The sequence below is a fragment of the Benincasa hispida genome, unplaced genomic scaffold (assembly GCF_027475165.1).
Source record: "Benincasa hispida cultivar pf3 unplaced genomic scaffold, pf3_genome.v1.1 HicScf1848, whole genome shotgun sequence".
Taxonomy (NCBI): Eukaryota; Viridiplantae; Streptophyta; class Magnoliopsida; order Cucurbitales; family Cucurbitaceae; genus Benincasa; species Benincasa hispida.
In genome coordinates this window covers 2849020-2868222 of record NW_028326240.1, presented here as the reverse complement: position 1 = coordinate 2868222, position 19203 = coordinate 2849020, and the positions used below count along the sequence as shown (strand labels likewise).

At 32.4% G+C, this 19203-nt stretch overlaps 1 protein-coding gene across 1 annotated transcript; it reads right to left on the bottom strand.

Moving 5' to 3' along the window:
* Positions 1-15486: 15486 nt before the first annotated feature.
* Positions 15487-18593, bottom strand: LOC150030577 (oil body-associated protein 1A-like). Its single transcript, XM_090309644.1, has 4 exons — positions 18291-18593; positions 16848-17160; positions 16265-16355; positions 15487-16177 (listed from the first exon to the last, which is right to left on the bottom strand). The coding sequence occupies exons 1-4, from the start codon at positions 18455-18457 to the stop codon at positions 16002-16004; spliced, it is 747 nt and encodes a 248-aa protein (XP_090165770.1). The 5' UTR covers positions 18458-18593; the 3' UTR covers positions 15487-16001.
* Positions 18594-19203: the final 610 nt, after the last annotated feature.

Here is a 19203-nt window from a genome sequence, read left to right as displayed (position 1 = left end):
CCTTTCCTCTTACTGCGTGAGAGTAAAAACAAAAGTATTTTCAAAGCTTAGGCTCATGTTACCTAACAGACAACACATTTGTCCATTCCATTTTCTATAATATAAAATAAGATTTATAGATAACAATATTTTCAATTTCAATTGTAGTTTAAAATTTTGATGGAAATCCTGAAATTTCGATCGAAATTTCGGTATGGGTGAAATTTTAGTTCTCCCCCATTCTCAAAATCTCGATGGAAATTTCAAATTTTTCATCGATCGAGATAGCAATTTCGGGTTTTTTTAAGTAATTAGACTCAAAGAAAGTTTTTTAAGGTTCATAGACTTGTCTTGATTACATGAATTGTATAGTTTTACACATTAATATATAATTTCACCTCAATATTAAATTTATGTAAGTTTTATTTTTCACCATCCGAAGTTTTCATTTCCAAGAAACCAAAATTGAGAAAAATAATAACATATATTTATTTTTAACTACATTCAAACCTTTTTTCATTGAATTTTCACATCATTTCACTTCAAAATTTAATTGATATAAATTTTGTTTGTTACCATCCAAAACTTTCATTTTCAAGAAACCAAAATGGAGAAAATAATAACGTATATTTATTTTTAACTTCGATTAAACTTTTTTCCATTAAACTTTCACATTATTTCACCTCAAAATTGGATTGATGTAAGCTTTTTTTTTTACCATCCAAAGCTTTCATTTTTAAAAAGTTGATAAAAATAAATTTATTTATTTTTAATTTCATTCAAACTTTTTTCATTGAATTTTCACATAATTTCATCTCAATATTAAATTGATGTGTGTTTTGCTTCTTTTATTATCTAAAGTTTTCATTTCCAAGAAAAAAGACTTAGAAAATTATGGTTATAAGTAGTAATACACGATAAAACTATGGTCAAGGTAAATTATTCTTACTCAGATTATAATGGTCATTCTTACTCAGATTATAATGGTCCTTCGAGACTTGACTATAACAAATTCCAGCCTAACTTTCCATTGAATAGTTAATCTATCTAAAGGAAGATCATCGACCAATGAGATGGATCAACTAATAAGGTCTAAACGTTGGCCATACGAGTCTTATAATTTTCATTTAAGTAACTATTTTCAACATTTTCAATATACAATGACCTAGGAGCAATACTCTAGTTTGTGTCATAATTAGAATTATCAAGATTCTGGATTAGATGTTTCAAAGTCATCTTTTTTGTATTAACCATGTAGGTTTTATAATAAATAATTTACAATTATTTTGTATGCAAACATTTCATGTCCTTTAATTTTATAATTAATTGTCAATATTTGATATTATTTTATAATTCTTTTTTCATTTCTTTTTTAAACTTCTACTTTCACATCTACATTACACTATGTCGTTAAATATTGTTTTACTTTATAAAAATAATTATTAAAAATAATTAAATATAGTCAAGTTAGGTCACAATCAAAGTTTTATTAATTAATTATAACAATTTCTATCAATTTTCATAAAGTTTTCCGAAATTTTTAGCGATATTGATGTTTCCATAAAGTCAGAACTTCGATATTTCTATTAACATCGATATTTCGAACCTTGATTTCAACGCAACTTTTGAAATATCGTTTTTTAGGAGAAAAAAAACATGTAGATCTTTTATAACTCATAGTTAGAAAATTCAAAATTGATACAAATGATGAGTAATAACTAATAAGGTAAGATCTCTATATTTGGTTAGGAGATGATAATAATAATAATAATAATAATAATAATAATAATAATAAAAGCCTCATAAAAAGATCTAATGGTCAATTTGGTCCATTATTAGCAAAGTAAGAAATTTCTTGGTTATAGTATATCACAGGTTGTCTGAAAATGTTTTTTAATATTTTGTTTGGCGAACATAACATAACAATTGTAAAAGTGAAGAAGATTTGAACGTGGACCGAAGGAAAAATATAAATGCATGTTTGACTATTAAATTATGTTCAAATTGTTTGTTTGGGTTTTTTTTTTTTTTTTTTTTCACTATTTTGTCAAGGTAAGTAGAGGAAAAACAGATAAAAATTTTAAAAAATATTTTTTATTTATTTATGAAAGTTTTAATTAATTTATTTTCAAAGAAATAGTGTTTGAAAACACGATGGATAGTTCAATAGCACTATTTAGGAGACGTTCGGGACAAGAAGTTGGTTATTATAGTCTAGGTTATTATAGTTGAATTATAATAGTTTGTATTTGAGTTATAGATTATTTTAGTTTGGGTTATATGTTTGAGGTGTAAACTAATTTTAGTTTGAAAAGAAAATAGTAAACATTGTAGCAAAGAATAAAAAAAATAATGAAGGTGAAATAGTAAAAATTGTAGCAAACAGTAAATATCGTAACAAATGAAGATTTTGAAATAATGTTAACAATAGCTAATTGAAAACCACAAAATAGTATTTACGATACCAAGAGGTGATTATTATAGTGTTAAGATAGTTTTTGTCCCAAACACTTCCTTATTGACTAAATTTTCTTATTTTGAAGTTGTCTTAAAAGAATTGATTGGACATAATTTTCTAACTAAAAAAACCAGCTCAGTGATACAAAGAGATTTTTGGGGGCAAAATATGAAAATGACATTTTATTTTCATATACAGTGATAAATAGTATTTTAAATGCATAACTACTATGAATATTATAATAATAAATAGATGTTTATTGCATAGTATCTCAAAGTTATGTGTCACTCTTCATGTTGTCTATGTGTCTTATAATTATTCATGTTTGATGTTCATGTAAGTCCACATTCTACCTGTCACTTTGCCTATAAATAATGACATTTGGTGGATCTTAGAATTACACACACATTGGTGAGAATTCCACTCCAAAATTTCATTAATTTACATATTATCCAACTTTATAATTTTAGTTATTTTATTTTATATTATAATTTATATATTTAATATTATTATATAAATATATTATTATATTATATTTTCTTCATATACATGTTCCCATTGTGCTTCTCAATTTCACAACACGTTATCAGCATGAGCTCTTATTGTTTTTCACGCTAAAGGTAGGTCCTAAAGATATAAAGCAAGACAAGTTGCACAAGGTTTTTCATAAAAACCTGGTGTTGATTATGAGAAGACATATTCTCCAGTGGTAGATGCAATTACATTAAAATATTTAATTGGCTTGACTGTATATAAAAGTCTGGATATGCATCTTATGGATGTAGTCACAATATATTTATATGGATCTCTTGTAATGATATTTATATGAGAATCCCAGAAGGATTTAAGGCACCTGAAACATATATATCAAATTCTCGGGAATGATATTCAATAAAATTACAGAGATCACTATATGGATTGAACAATAAGGATGAATGTGGTACAATCGCCTGTGTGGATATTTATTGAAAAAAGGATATCAAAATAATTCAATATGTCTGTATGTTTTTATAAAGAAATCACAATAAGGATTTGCTATTATAACTATATATGTTGATGACATGAATATAATTGGAACTTCTGAAGAACTTTCAAATGCAATAGAATATCTTAAGAAAGAATTTGAGATGAAAGATCTCGAAAAAATAAAAATTTGCTTTGATTTGCATCGTGCTCCTCAATTTCACAACAATAACAACTTTTTTATCTTAACAAGTAGTATCAAAAGAACACAACCAAATAATTTTTGGATTATATTTAAATTTCTTAATTCTAAATACAAACAAATAATAATTGTTGAGAAAAATGATATATAAAATTAATACAGTAGTAAACTTATTACACTTCAATTAGATACTATAATTACAGTACACATGCTATATATAATAATAATGTTCAAAAGTAAACAAAGTGTATAACTTGAAATAACCATGTACAAACTTATAAAAACTTCAATATCTTGTGAAAAGATCAACAGATAGTTGAGACGTGCTTCTTATAAGCACTGTCCTATAGACAATTATTCATTGTGCACGAGTTGCAAGTAGAGTATAGTGAACTCTTAAATACTTTCTCTCAACTGAACTCAAGTTTGCAAAGTTAAATTTTTTTAATCATAAAAGGGTCCATAGCTCAATGATAGAGCATTTGACTTTAGATTAAGAAGTCATATCGGTTTGAACCTAGTTGGGCCTTTTTTTTTTTTTTCTAATTATTTTTTTAATCATTAAAAGAGCAACAATATTTTATCCTACTTCAATTGTTCCAACAAAATGACAAAGATTTTAGTGTGCTTAAACCCTTCTACTTGTTTTTTTTATAGTTCATTGTCATGTTAAATTTTCATTGTCGCATTCATCTTTTTCGAAAAAATATACGAGTTTGGTCAATAGGAGCACCTGAATATCTCCACTAGGTGGACAAATTCTTAGCACTCTCATCATCTCCCATTGATTAAAATTCAATGAGCCCAAAGGAGAGAATAACATCTAACAATCCAGAAGAGGGTTAGAGATAAGCCCAAACAAAGCAAAGAAATTAGATGTAACAAAGTACATTGAGATTAATGGCAATAGTAGAAGGGTCGTAGTCCTTGAAGAGTCCATTTCTATGAGACCAATAGCCAGTAAGTGTGCAAACGTCTAGGTCTTCCTACTTTCTAATCCTTTTTTCAATCATTAAAGGAGCAACAATATTTTACCCTACTTCAATTGTTCCCACGAAGTGACAAATATTTTAATGTGCACAAACCCTTCTATTTATTTTTTATAGCTCATTGTCTTGTTAAATTTTCATTATCACATTCACTTTTTTTTTTTTTTGAAAAAATATACGAGTTGGGCCAATAGGTGCACCAAAACATATCTACTAGGTGGATATGTTCTTAGCTCCCTAATCATCTCCCATTCATTAATATTCAATGAGTCGAAAGGAGAGAATAACAACTAATAATCCAGAAGAGGACTAGAGATAAGCCCAAACAAAGTAGAGAAGTCAAATGTTACAAAATACATTAAGATTAATAGCAATAGTAAAAGGGTCATAGTCCTGAAGAGTCCATTTCTGTGAGACCAATAGTCGATGAGTTATTCTTTTAATCAAAGAAGGGTCCATAACTAAGTGGTAGAACATTTTATTGTAGATAAAGATGTCACCTGTTCAAATTCGGTTGGGCCCTATTTTTTAATTTTTAATTATTTTTTTAATCGTTAAAAGAGCAATAATATTTTATCCTACCCCAAATGTTCCCACCAAATGACAAAGTTTTTAATGTGCACAAGACCCTTCTATTTTTGTTGGGTGCAAATTTAACTTTCAAAACTATAGGGAACCGACTTTTTTGGTTGGAGAATCCCACATTGGAAAATTTAGTGTTGGAAGTCTCCTTTATATACTTCAACCTTGTGTTTTGGATTTGGGCCCCAAGGGGTACCCATTTGGAGGGAGTGAGAAGATAGACCAATGTGAGTTAGATGGACATTCTACACGCCATCCAATCAGTTAGGCGAGGCATGATGATTATTTTTAATAAAAAATACTATTTTATTTTTTTAATTATTCTTATTTTAACCAAAAAATAGGCAAACGATCCATTGATTATTTTTAAAACGATTCGTTTCGACGCTGAAGGCCTATAAAAGGCGAGGCCTTCAGCAGTTCGTCATATACAGAATTCATTTTCTAAATTCCCTCTTCATTTTCCTTTCTTCCTCCATCTTAGCTTTCTGAGTAGTGAGTTTAGAAAGGGTGTATGTTCTGATCGGTAACGGTGCATTTTCGATCGGTTTCATTTGACTGTTTTATCTTGGGAACGACGTGGTAATTTTCATACCTACTTACATACTTGGGCAGAGCCGCGAAACGTCTTAAATAGAGTGAGCTCCGCGACTAAACCTATAATCAGTTTCTATTTTGCAGGTTTTGCTCTTTGCTTGACCACCGGGCCTTGACGGTTTACAGTTTGGCGTTTTGAGGGCCCTGCCATTTCCAACAATTTTAAGAAGTTTCGACATCATCAATGACCCTCAGTAGCAATAATGAGATATCTGACCTCAACCGTCCATTCCAGTTCAAAGGAGCAAACTTCAAGCGGTGAAAGTAAAAGATGTTGTTCTTCCTCATCGTCAAGAAAGTTGTTGAAGCTTGTACCAGCGCTAAGCCAATCGTCCCTTTAGAAGAACCAACTGAACAATAGATAAAATGAAGCTGCTGACTGGGAGGAGAAAGACTTTCTATGTAAGAATTTCATTTTAAATGGTTTGACTGATGATCTGTATGACTACTACAGTACAATGAAGATGGCGAAGGGGGTCTGAGATGTCTTGCAAAAGACGGATGACAAATACGTGGAGGCCCAATCCCATGAACTCCAAAAGATAGCCCACGAGATAATTACTGAAGGTTTGCCTTTAGATGAACAATTACAAGTTGCTGTTATTATTGATAAACTGCCCCTCTTGTAGAAGAACTTTAAGAACACTTTGAGGCATAAGATCAAGAATTTCTCCTTGGAGAGTCTTATAACCCGGCTAAGGATCGATGAGGAAGCCCGAAAGCAGGACCAGAGGGAGGAGGTGAACGCAGTACCTAGGAAACCTGCCTCTGCCATGGTAAAACCTGACAAAAAACCTAAGGGGACAAAGAGGAAAAGTCAGAACCGTGGCTCCAGTAACCAGAACCAACAGAAAAAACAAAAGCCCCTTTCAAGAGAAACGGTACAGTTCCTCTACTTTAATTGTAATAAACCTGGGCACATGGCTAGGAACTGTAGGAACAAGCATCGTCCTGCTGGTCAGGCGAACCTGACAGAAGAACCGTTAGTCGCCATGATCACAGAAGTAAATGTGATTGGTGGTTGTGAAGGGTGGTGGATAGACACTGGCACGACGCGTCATGTCTATCAAGACCTTAGTCTATTTAAAACTTATACTAAAACTAAGGATAAGAATATTCTGTTGGGAGATCACCACTCCACGAAAGTTGCTAGAACTGGCGAGGTGGAACTGAAGTTTACCTCTGGGAAGACCCTCACGTTGAAGGACGTTCTGCACACTCCAGAGATACGAAAGAATTTGGTTTCGGGCTATCTCCTCAACAAAGCCGGGTTTACTCAAACTTTAGGGGCAGACATATATACCCTTACAAAAAATAATGTATTTCTAGGGAAAGGGTATGCAACTGAGGGAATGTTCAAATTAAATCTAAACCTTAATAAAATGAAATCTTCTGTGTATATGCTGTGTTTTATGAATATTTGGCATGCTAGACTCTATCATGTGAATAAGAATTTAATTAGTAACATAATTAGGCTGGAAATGATACCTAAGTTATCCACGAATGATTTTGATAAATGCGAGTATTATAGTCAGGCTAAAATTACTAAAACTCCACATAAATCTATACTTAGGAATTTTGAGCCTCTAGATTTTATTCATTCTGATGTCTATGAATTTGATGGCATATTGACTAGGAACAGTAAAAGATATTTCATTACTTTTATTAATGACTGCTCTAATTTTACTTTTGTATACTTGCTGAAAAACCAAAGTGATGCTTTTGATGCCTTCAAACTTTTCATTTCTGAAATAGAGAATCAGTTTAATAGAAAAGTTAAAAGACTTCGTAGTGATAGGGGAACTGTCACACCCCGCCCAAGACCACCCTCTTAGTCTAGAAAAGGGCGGGATTGTAGCAATTATCAACCCTGTGGCTGACATTTACTGCTACTAACTGTTGCGGAATAACTCTGATACCAATATAAAAGTCATATACAGTGGAATATCTTTAGGCCAACATTTATTAAGTTAGAAGCATAACATATTTAAAGTCATTACAACACTAGACTCACAAGTCCCAAAACCGAAAAATCCTACTCCCTATATGAACAACAGTAACATGTGTACAATATTAACAGTAACCACCTAAATAGACGGGTTACAAATCTCTTTATCCTTTAGTGGCAGAACAGATACAAAGCTATCTTCAGAGGATTTGACCGCTACCTGTGGGGGGGGAAAGAAAACATTTGAAAACAGGGTGAGCTTGCGCCCAGTGAGTGACTTAAGAAAGATAATTGATTCTCATGCAAAATCTCAATAAAGAGTTTAACTGAAATATAAGCTTCTACAGTACTTGTACTATAGTATAACCATTTTCCAATCATAGAACATATAAAGCTGTTTTAATCATAAAATAGTAAAACTATTTCTCAGTTGAGGATAACCCTACTATGGGTAAAAACAATCCCAACACCAACTACTAGTCAAGAGAGAACCCTTTTCCTCAATCTCTGACTCTACCTACGTGCACGTGGCCATACTAAGTACCGTCATACCTTAGGTACTACTGTTCAGATACCTTCTCAAACGCCCTTCAGTATCTGGTTGGTTTGGTACCTTCTCAAACATCCTTCAGTACAAATAGATACCTTCTCAAAATATCCTTCGGTATCGCGTTTTAAGTAAAACTAGTCATAAATGACTTTCTCTCTTTAAAGCATGTAAAGTATAACACATAAAAACATGGCTTTAAAGGTACTAACGCCATGTTGAGTATATTTAACACATATAAATTGCTTTTCAATAATTTCTCACACATGCATGCGTTTAAAACATAACTCATGGTTTGCTTGGAATTCACTTTGTAAAACTAGCTGGCATGAGAATAATCTTCTTTAAAACACGCTTTCTATAACACGTTGTAATCAAACATTTTAAGCAAATATTTTAGTCAAAACGTTTTAGTCACTCACCTTGATTTCTTAGGAGCTTTTCACTCTAGTAGCTTCCTTCTCTACCTCGGGCTCCCTTTTCACCCCTAGAATCTAGTTTCAATTTACAGCTCAATTTACTCATAGTTATAAATCTTATTTTGAGATACTTCTTTCTACAAACATATTCTAAAATGTCTCAGGAAGCAAAGAAGGTATTTAATTATTTTGAGATACTTTAGCTGAGCTAGTAGTTTCAATTTTACTTAGTTTAGAAGTTGCGTCTTATTGGTGGGGTGAAATCATCCTTACTGTGTGTTATATCCTAAATAGAATCCCAAAATCTAAAAATAAAACTTCATCTTACGAAATTCTCAAGAATAAGAAACCAAACTTGTCTACTTTAGAACATTGGGTTGTCTAGCCTTTGTAAAGATTCCTGACCCAAAAAGAAGAAAATTGGTTAGTAGAGCTTATGAGTGTGTCTTTATAGGTTATGCCTTAAATAGTAAAGCCTACATGTTCTATGATCTAGTGAACCAAGTGATCATTGAATCAAATGATGGCGACTTCTTTGAAGATAGGTTTCCCTTTAAATCATGGAATAATGGGGCTCTGGTTCAAGTGGTATAACCCTAGTTAGAAATCCTAAGCCTAGAGAGGAAATTGACCCAAGACCTAGAAGAAGCAAAAGAGCTAAAACCGCCAAATATTTTGGAAATGACTTCCTGCCCTACAATGTAGAAGAAGACCCTAAAGATCTAAGAGCTGCCCTGTCCTCAGTAGATGCCAACCTATGGCAAGAAGCTATAAATCATGAGATGGACTCACTTGAGTCAAATAGGACTTGGCATTTAGTAGATCTACCCCAGGATGTAAGGCAATAGGGTGCGAATGGATCTTAAGGAGGAAACTTAGACCTGATGGGACTGCCAACAAATTTAAAGCCAGGTTAGTAGCGATGGGCTTTAGACAGAGAAAAAACGTAGATTTCTTTGACACCTTCTCCTCTGTCACTAGAATTATCTTTATCCATGTCATGTTCTCTCTCGCTGCCCTTTATAACTTCATAGTACATCAGATGGATGTAAAAACTGCTTTTCTAAACGGTGAACTTGAAGAAGAACATGGAACAACCTGAGGATTTTGTTGTCCATGGTCAAGAAAACAAGGTGTGTAAATTAGACAAATCTCTCTATGGACTAAAACAAGCTCCTAAGCAATAGCATGAAAAAATTGACAACTTTATCCTATCTAAAGGTTTCAAAGTCAATGAAAATGACAAATACATCTATCATAAGTTTGATAATAACCTCTACACTATCTTGTGTCTATATGTAGACGATTTATTGATCTTTGGGTCAAACTTGCACGTCATAAATGATGTAAAATCAATATTGAGTGCGAACTTTGACATGAAAGACTTAGGAGAAGCTAGTGTAATCTTAGGCATAAAAGTAAATAGGTCTGAAAAGGGAATTTCTTTGGATCAATCTCACTATATAGAAAAGATTCTAAAGAAATATAATTACTTTGAGTGTAAACTAGCTTGTACTCCTTATGACCCTAGTGTCAAGTTGTTCAAGAATACTGGTGATAGTGCCAATCAATCTGAGTATGCGAGCATCATAGGAAGTCTTAGATACACTGCAGATTGCATTAGGTCTGACATAGCTTATGCTGTAGGACTACTTGCAGATTTACAAGAAGACCTAGTAAAAAGCATTGGAATGCTATAGAAAGAGTCATGAGATACTTAAAGAAAACCCAAAACCTAGGATTACATTATCAAAAGTTTTCCAATGTCCTGGAAGGGTTCAATGATGTTGATTGAAACTCTCTTTCGGATGATTCAAAGACTACAGTGGCTATGTGTTTAATATGGCTGGTGGAGCTATCTCTTAGAAGTCCAAGAAACAGACTATTTTAACCCAATCTACGATGAAGTCAGAAATGATAGCACTAGCGACTGCTAGTGAAGAAGCAGACTGGCTTAGAAGTTTGCTATCAGAGATTCCCTTATGAGAAAAGCCAGTACCATCCATATTGATCCATTACAATAGTACTGCAGCAATCGCAAAAGTTCAAAACCGTTACTACAAGGGAAAAAGACGTCAAATATGTCGTAAGCACAGCACCATTAGAGAGTTTCTCACTACTGGTGCAGTTAGAGTGAATCACATACGAACTGATGAAAATTTGGCAAATCCTTTGACAAAAGGACTGGCCAGAAAAAAGGCTTTCAGAACCTCAGAAAGGATGGGACTCATGTCTATCAAAAAATGAATCATAGTGAGGAAAACCTAACCTGTAGACTAAAGATCCCAAGAAACAGGTTCAACAGGTAATAACTGATCATGAGTGATATATAGTGAATCATGCTAAACCAAACACAGAGTTCCATTCCTATGACTTAAAGTCTGAGCATGATATTCTGAAGCGTAAGAAAGGTTGAACTTAGTTCTTAATGAGATCTATACTTGATGACAAGTGGGGTACCCAGCTACATGAGTACCCTTGATAGACTCACTTGTGTGAATGTGGAAGTGAGGGCCGCTTTCTATGGAGTTTTTAGGCAAACTCTCTAGAGCATTCACTAAATCGGGATTCACGTGCTAGGCCTTAAAAGCACGGGCTTTCGTACTACACCCTAATGACACTCTGTGTGAGATGCTGTTAGAGATAGAGTTCAAAATTAAGGGTTACTCTAGTATATTTTGAATCATCTACACTATGTAAAAGTTCAAGTCATAAGACACCTTTGCTTATGCACAGTGTTGTATAGATTGAAACTGCTCAATGAAAATCTTTTCTCTCTTCTTGTTTTGTTTAAATTTCCAAGTGGGGGATTGTTGGGTGCAAATTTAACTTTCAAAACTAAAGAGAACCAACTTTTTTAATTGGAGAATCCCACATTAGAAAATTTAGTGTTGGAAGTCTCCTTTATGTACTCCAACCTTGTGTTTTGGGTTTGCACCCCAAGGGGTACCCATATTTTGGAGGAAGTGAGGAGATAGACCAATGTGGGTTCGGTGGACATCTCACATGCGTGATGCCACCGTCCGGTCAGGTGTGGCGTGTGTGTGTGATGATTATTTTTAATACAAAATACTATTTTATTTGATTATTTTTAAAACGGTTCGTTTCGACACTGAAGGTCTATAAAAGGCGAGGCCTTCAGTAGTTCGTCATATACAAAATTCATTTTCTAAATTCTCTCTTCATTTTCCTCTCCTCCTCTATCTTAGCTTTCCGAGCAGTGAGTTTAGAAAGGGTGTACGTTCCAATCGGTAACGATGCATTTCCTATCGATTTCATTTGGTTGTTTTATCTTGGGGACGACATGACAATTTTCATACCTAATTGCACACTTGGGCAGAGCCGTGAAACGTCTTAAAGAGAGCGAGCTCCGCGACTCAGCCTATAATGAGTTTCTGTTTTGCAGCTTTTGCTCTTCGCTTGACGGCACAGCCTTGACAGTTTACAATTTGTCGTTCTTAGGACCTTGCCGTTTCCAACAATTTTTTTATAGCTAAATATCGTGTAAATTTTCATTGTCACACATTTTCGTTGTGGTGCAAAGTTACATTTTCTTTTTATCAAAGAAGGGTCTATATCTCAGTGGTAGAGCATGCATCTATTTTTTCTTTTTAATTTCTAGTTCCTTTTAATCGTTAAAGGAGCAACGATATTTTATCTGATTCTTACCCCAATTATTCCCACCAAATGACCGTTTTTAATGTGCGCAACACCCATCTATATTTTTATACCTCACTATCGTATTAAATTGTCATTGTCACGTTTATTTTCCATTTGGTGAAAAGTTACAATTTGTTATAGAAGAATAGTCAGTAGCTTAGTGGTAGAAGATTTGAATGCAAATTAAGAGGTTAATGTTTCAAACTCCTTAAAGCCTAAATTTTTTTTTTATTTCTTGTTCTTTTTTCTTAATCATTAAAGGAGCAACAATATTTAATCCTACCTCAGTTGCTCCCACCATTGTGCGCAAAACCGTTCTAATTTGTATAGCTCACGTCACGTCAAAATTTGCATCGTCACATCCGTTTTTTTTTTTTTAGTGAAAAGTCTGGTGTGGACGGGTATTTCTTTAAAATATTTTGAAGGCCAAATGTATAATTATAACTTTTACTATGATGAATCCCACTAAAAGAATTAACACAATTAAGTTGATAGTGCTTGAGAGTGTTTATGAGCTAAAAGTGGGTGTTTCCTACTAAAAAGTTAATTTGAGGTAACAAAGGAATTGCAATTGTGAAGTTAAGACCCATTACCAATCCTAACATGAATAACCTATTTGAATCACTTTTTTTTTTCTTACTTGGAAACACTTTTAAGTACTTTAAAAGAATTCCAAATTGGTAAAAAATTATGTTTTCCTCATTTTTTTTTTCTTTTATTCTTTTAGAAGCATAAAAATTAAAGCGATTTGCAAGTTAATAAAATGAAGAGGAAGACGGAACAAATGTTGATGAATTGAAGTTCTGGAATGTTTCCTCTTCGAAGAATGTTTTATTGCTTCAATACAATTACAATGAAGTCTCCTTCACTTAAAAGGAGAAGAAGGGGCTCAACCCATTTATGTAAATACACAGAGAAATAATGAGAATAATATAGAGTAGGGGTGTTCGTAAGTTGGGTTGGATAGAAGTATTTTTTAAACCCAATCTAATTGTTAAATTTCTTCAACCCAAATACTTTTTATTAAAAAATGAACGCAACCCAACCCAATCATAAAATATTTGGGTTGGGTTGGGTTGGTTCGGATTACTTGGTTCATTAATTTAAATTTTTATTCTAAAATAAGTAAAATGTTAATACGTATAAATTTGATTTAATTATTTTTTTATATTGAATTAACATTAACAACTCAATTTCAATTTATATAATGCAAATTTTCTTTCAAATGTGCTAAAAACTTCTTTTATGAGTTGTTAGAGAATAAATTATCCAAAACGTAATAAAATTAAATAAAACAAACATAAATATATGTACATATAATTGATTCCTAAGTATAAAAAAGTATTTACATTTTAAAGTAAATAACAAGTTCGGGTTTGTTCGTGTTGCTTTGAGTTACTTTAGGTGAATCCTTGAACAAACCCAACCCAAAAAAATTCATTTATTTGAATAATCCAAATGAGTTGATAACCGAACCCAAAATATATGGATTGGGCTCAATTAATCAATTTTTTCAGGTCATCGGATTTTTTTTTAACACACGGGAGATAACATAAAGGAATATTACAAGAAATTCTAGCTACGTGGAGCAATCCTACTGGATACCAAGAAACCGAAATTGTAGCCAAAATCTTTCTAGAATATCAATTTAGTCTCTGCACAGTCAGCGCCACGTCAGCTGTCATATGGCGACGTGTCACGCCTTTGACTATTCTCCGCTGTATGACTATTATCCTTAAAATCGCACGCCAAACTGGGGTCTTAGTATCGTCGTGTTTTTAATTCTAGAGGTAGGAAAGTAACTAAAGAAACAAGTAAAAATTTTGAAAATACAAAACTCAAAATTAAAACTTTAGTCATTTCTAAAATTTAAATTACTAAACACTAATTTCATCTAATATCTTCTTTGTTTGGTTTTAACAGTAAAAAAATGACCACTTTTGATAACTATTTTGAATTTGTTTTTTATTTTTTGAAAACAACAATACTTGGCTTTTATGCATGCCACTTTAATCACACATAAGAAAATAAATTAAGATATTCAAAAAAAAAAAAAGAAGTAAGATGCTATGTGACATTATGCTTATATAATATTGGGATGTATAAAGATAGGTGTAATCCAAGATGCATTCAAGTATTTTCCTTTTGAAAATTAAACTTGTAAATAGTACTTCTACCTATTGGTTGATTTTATTTGTTATTTACTTTTGAAGAATTGTTTTCGGAATACAAGCCAAGTTTGAAAACTACAAATGTAGATTTGAAAACTTCTTTTCTTGTTGAATTTTCTCAACTAATTCAAATATTTACTTAAGAATAACATGAAAACTATGCAAAAAAGAAAAAAAAAAATTGTGATAGAACATGTGTCATTTTGAAAAATAAAAATAAAAATAAAATGGTTATAAAAAAAGATGTAGTTTTTAAAAATTAAATTTTTTAAAACTATAATAAGAAAACTGAAAAAAAAAAAAAAAGCATAGATTTAATGAGTAAATAATCAAAAACTAAAGAGTTAATTGTGTCAACTTAGTTGGAAATATATCGGTTAACTTATTGAATCCTCAAATCATTAGTATTTTTTTTGTAAAATAATTAAACGAAAAAGTGATTTTCTTTTTTCAAGGAAATGAAATGAAAGCTTAATTATCAAGCAACAATTTTAAGAACCAATGAAATTGAAACCAGTTAGAAACCAAACCCAGCATTCAAACTCAAGCCAAGCACTGATCACTGGCTCAACATTTAAACTTACATTTACTTCTCTCAACTGTCCCCCAACGTTCTCTGCCCTTTAAAACCCTAAGCTCACAGCTCCATTGACCAACAACACACACAAACACAAGTGTAAGTCTTGGAGAAGGAATCAAGAAGAAGAAGAAAATGGCCAAATTGTTCATGGCTTTGCTCTTGGCTCTTGTTGCCACTCACGCCCTAGCTCGACCTGCGCCAGACACCACCTTCAATGACCAAAAGAACTTCCTGTCCTACGGTGGCCTTGGTGGCTACTCCGGCATCGGCAGCAATGGCCACCCGTTCGGTGGGGTTGGAGGTGTCATTGGAGGATCTGGCCTCGGTGGCGGTCTCGCTGGCGCTACTGGAATTGGTGTTGGTGGTGGTTCTGGTCTTACTAATCCCTGAAGTTATTTAATTATTAGGGTATGAATTTTAGTTATTTTGCTTTTTAAGTGGAGTACTATCGATCTAACATTACCATGTTTTCGTCCTTTGCTTCATGAGAATTTCATTAAATTATTTTGTTTGATGTTGTGTTACGTTTTTGTTTCACTTGATTTAAATATTGCCATTATTTATGTTAGGCATAAACTAGAAGGTTTGAATTGAGAATTAACCTTACTAATCATCTCAATGATATTGTCATTACTAATCATCTCAATTTATATTACCATCAAAGCTCAACCATTTTACCATCAAACTAAAATAGATAAAATAGATATAATTCAATCGACATAAAGTAGTTTAAATTCTCCAAAAAAAGAAACAGAATTACTAGAGAACTATTAATCCTTACTTTATTTAACCATTTAATTCTCCGTAGTTCGAAAGTCACCTTCACATAAATAAAATACACACACATGCTTAAAGTGAAGACATATATATACATCCAACTATTATAAACACCACCACATCCCTTTATCAAACAAAGACTCTTGGAATTGAAGCTGCCAACGGCCTCATCGTCTCCCTAAGTTCTGTCTTCAGGCCTTCCCCACCACCGTTTGCCATCGGATGGACCCCGTGGTCCGGTCCCGACATGTACTCTCTCTTCCTCCTCTCCTCCTCGAACGAGACCCCATATTTTTGCTCAACCTCTGAAAATCAAATCATATCAATATTTTACAAAAGCTCAAATTCATAGACCTCTGAAACAATACAATTTGTTCGCTAGCGCTCCTTACTCTGTTGTAGACTCTCATCGAGTTGTCCATCTCGAGTTAGCGCCATCATTAGCTGCGGGATGCCGAGTGGTAGAATGTCGCCTCGATCCACCTGCATGCCAATAGTTGAGCCAGAAAATTTCGTTTTGTTCTAGTCTCAATGGTTAGAAAGCTAAATTCAGGATCTACTACCACTTGAATTTGTTTCGATTTTGAAGATGTAATTAAGCTAAATAACCTAAAAATTCACTTGTTTCTCCCATTTTTCGCTTACCTACTACATCAGCTCAATCAGGGACACAACCATAAAATGTGATGATTTGTCACACCCGAACCAAATGAAAAAGACCAAGGGTCGTGTAAAAACACACTTAGAAAAAATATTCATAAACTTTGTACTTTCTTTAGTAAAATGTTCCTAAAATTTTTAAAAGTTTTAAGAGAATTAAAAAAATACTTATTGTTAGTTTTAAAAAAATAAAAGTTAGAATATTAATACTTTAATATTTTTGAAACAAAATATACAATTTTGGAGTATTTTTATAATTTAGCCTATTCAAAATTAAGCTCAACTAAAAACTAGGGAGTTGGGGAGGAACATAACCTGCCAGAAATGAAAGACTTTGCCATATGTCTTGCAGACCTGGTCCAAGTCAAGGCGCTCGATTGGGCCCGGGACACCAGGAAGGAATAGAGTCCCACTCTTCACCTCGTACTCATGAGAGTGCCAAAGACGCTTCTCGTCGTCGGGCAGCGTTAAGAAGAGATTCTCTGTTACAATGTACTCGACCCCTATCAGTCTGGCATCCTTCTCTGGGCTGTCGAAGATTAGACACTGTCGGACCTCTTCGTTCAGGTGTGCGCAGTAGTGGTGTGCCTCCACTTGCCTTGTCATGTCGTGAGAGTAGAAATGAAACCTAATTCACCATGTCCATATCCAACAACAAGAATATCATGGCGACGAGTTCAGGAATAATTGTACATATTTAAAATTGTACTATTTTTTAAATTAATTTTGAGACAACTCCATAAAAAAATTGTCAAACTTGGACTATATCCATACCCCCATACCCCAAGATTCAATTCAACTTGAAAAAAGAGGAGAGCTTGAGCTAAAGATGGAAGTAATGTTATAAGACTCTAGTTGTTAAACTGAAGTCGCTATGTACTTTCAACTTTTTAGTTTTAGTTATGTACAAATAACTTAGATTTTTTGGAAGGCCTCACAGTTCAGAAACCCACATTTTAGATTACCATGGATAGATTACGTTTAACGTGTGGTAAATATAGCCTAATTGTATTTAAACTTTTCTAACGAGATAGTAACAAAAACAAAGAGAAAAATAAAAATTTTAAGACGGTTTTTTTTAAACAATATTTCTAAGATAGGATTTTAATTATGTTCTATTAATTAAAAATTAAAATATGACAAGGCTAAATATGTAATTTACATCTAAACCTTAGGATTGACCCCTAAAATTGGATAAATATAGTTATATTTTCTTAACCTAAAAACAAAATTTTAGGCCAACACCAAAATTCATTTTTTGTAATTTTAAATCCATGAACTACATATATTAATTATAAATACTAAGTTATATAATTAACACCCCTTTCAATAAAATAATTCACTGAATTTATGGGCAAAACATGAATTATTGTTACAAATTTGAAATGATGTTTCATAACCATTTTTTAAAAAAAAAAAAAATTCAAGGAGAAACAAAACTTTTAGGGATTAAATTTTTAAGGACTAAATTATTATATAGTAAAGTTTATGGATTAAATTACCACAAAATTAAACCGGGACTAAATCATTATAAACAATTTATAATTTATGGACTAAATTGTTACTTCCATCAAAGTTTAGAAACTAAAATGGTTTGTTAACCTAACAAAAAATCCGAACACCCTTGGAACCAGAAGAAATAATTCGTAATTTAAATAAAATTTTTTAATTTAATTTTCTATAAAAAAAAAAAAAAAAAAAAAAGTGAAGAACGGAGATGGAAACAAGTAGAAGTGTTTACTGTTGGAGGCAACTTACGCGCAGAGGTGCTGGTGGATTTGATTGATAGGGCGGAAGCTTTGTACGGCGGCGGCGGCGGTTTCCAGGATGGCGGTGCCGGTGTGAGTCGCCTCCCCCGGAATTTCAACTTGCTTCGACATTATTATTATTGTTACTATTTTCCGTCTAATTATGATTTTTCCCATTCCAATGTTTCATTTTATTAAATCGCATTGCTTAATGCATGCAACTATCCACGCGGCAGTTCTTTTATGTCCACGTGGCATACATTCTGATACCACGTAGCTTGTCTTAGTATATTGTGGCCGCGTCATTTTCTATTAAAAATTGGTGCAATTTTAATCATTCTTAAATCTTAAATTTAGTCTATTAAAATTCATTTGTATTATTATTAACTAATTAGTAATTATTATTTTCATATATAATTTCAAAATTTATATTGAAAAGATTAATATATAATAAAAAATAATCACTGATAAACTAAAATATGGACATGAAAATATAGAAGCAAAAATTATACATTTTAAAATTACATGAATTAAAATTGAGCCAACCTCCAAATATAGAGATTAAAAATAATATTAATGAGAAAAAAGAAGAAATATTACATCCACAAGTATTTGTTCTTGAATTCGTTTAATATCAATTTCACTATTTGTATTATTATTATTATTATTATTATTTTTTTTTTTTTTTTGCATACTAATATAAATTTTATTATTAAAATAGCATTATCCATTTAAAAAAGTACCGAAGAAGAATACGAAAAACTGTCGATATTGTTGTAGGTTACCACCACCAACTTAATGAAGTCCGTAATATTTCGTTAATTCTACATCATTAAAAGAGGTCTAATATTAATTAAAGGATAATGCATCGGTGGTTTTTAAATTCGAAACTAGTAAAAAGTGTAAATTGATTCATTTAACTC

Excerpts from the sequence above, each read along its gene's own strand:
- LOC150030577 (XM_090309644.1), bottom strand. The coding sequence starts at position 18,457 with ATGGGAAAAATCATAATTAGACGGAAAATAGTAACAATAATAATAATG. Across the intron at positions 16,356-16,847 it reads AAGTCTTTCATTTCTGGCAG|GTGGATCGAGGCGACATTCT; the intron begins GTTATGTTCCTC and ends ATTGGCATGCAG. Across the intron at positions 16,178-16,264 it reads CGATGAGAGTCTACAACAGA|AGGTTGAGCAAAAATATGGG; the intron begins GTAAGGAGCGCT and ends TTTGATTTTCAG.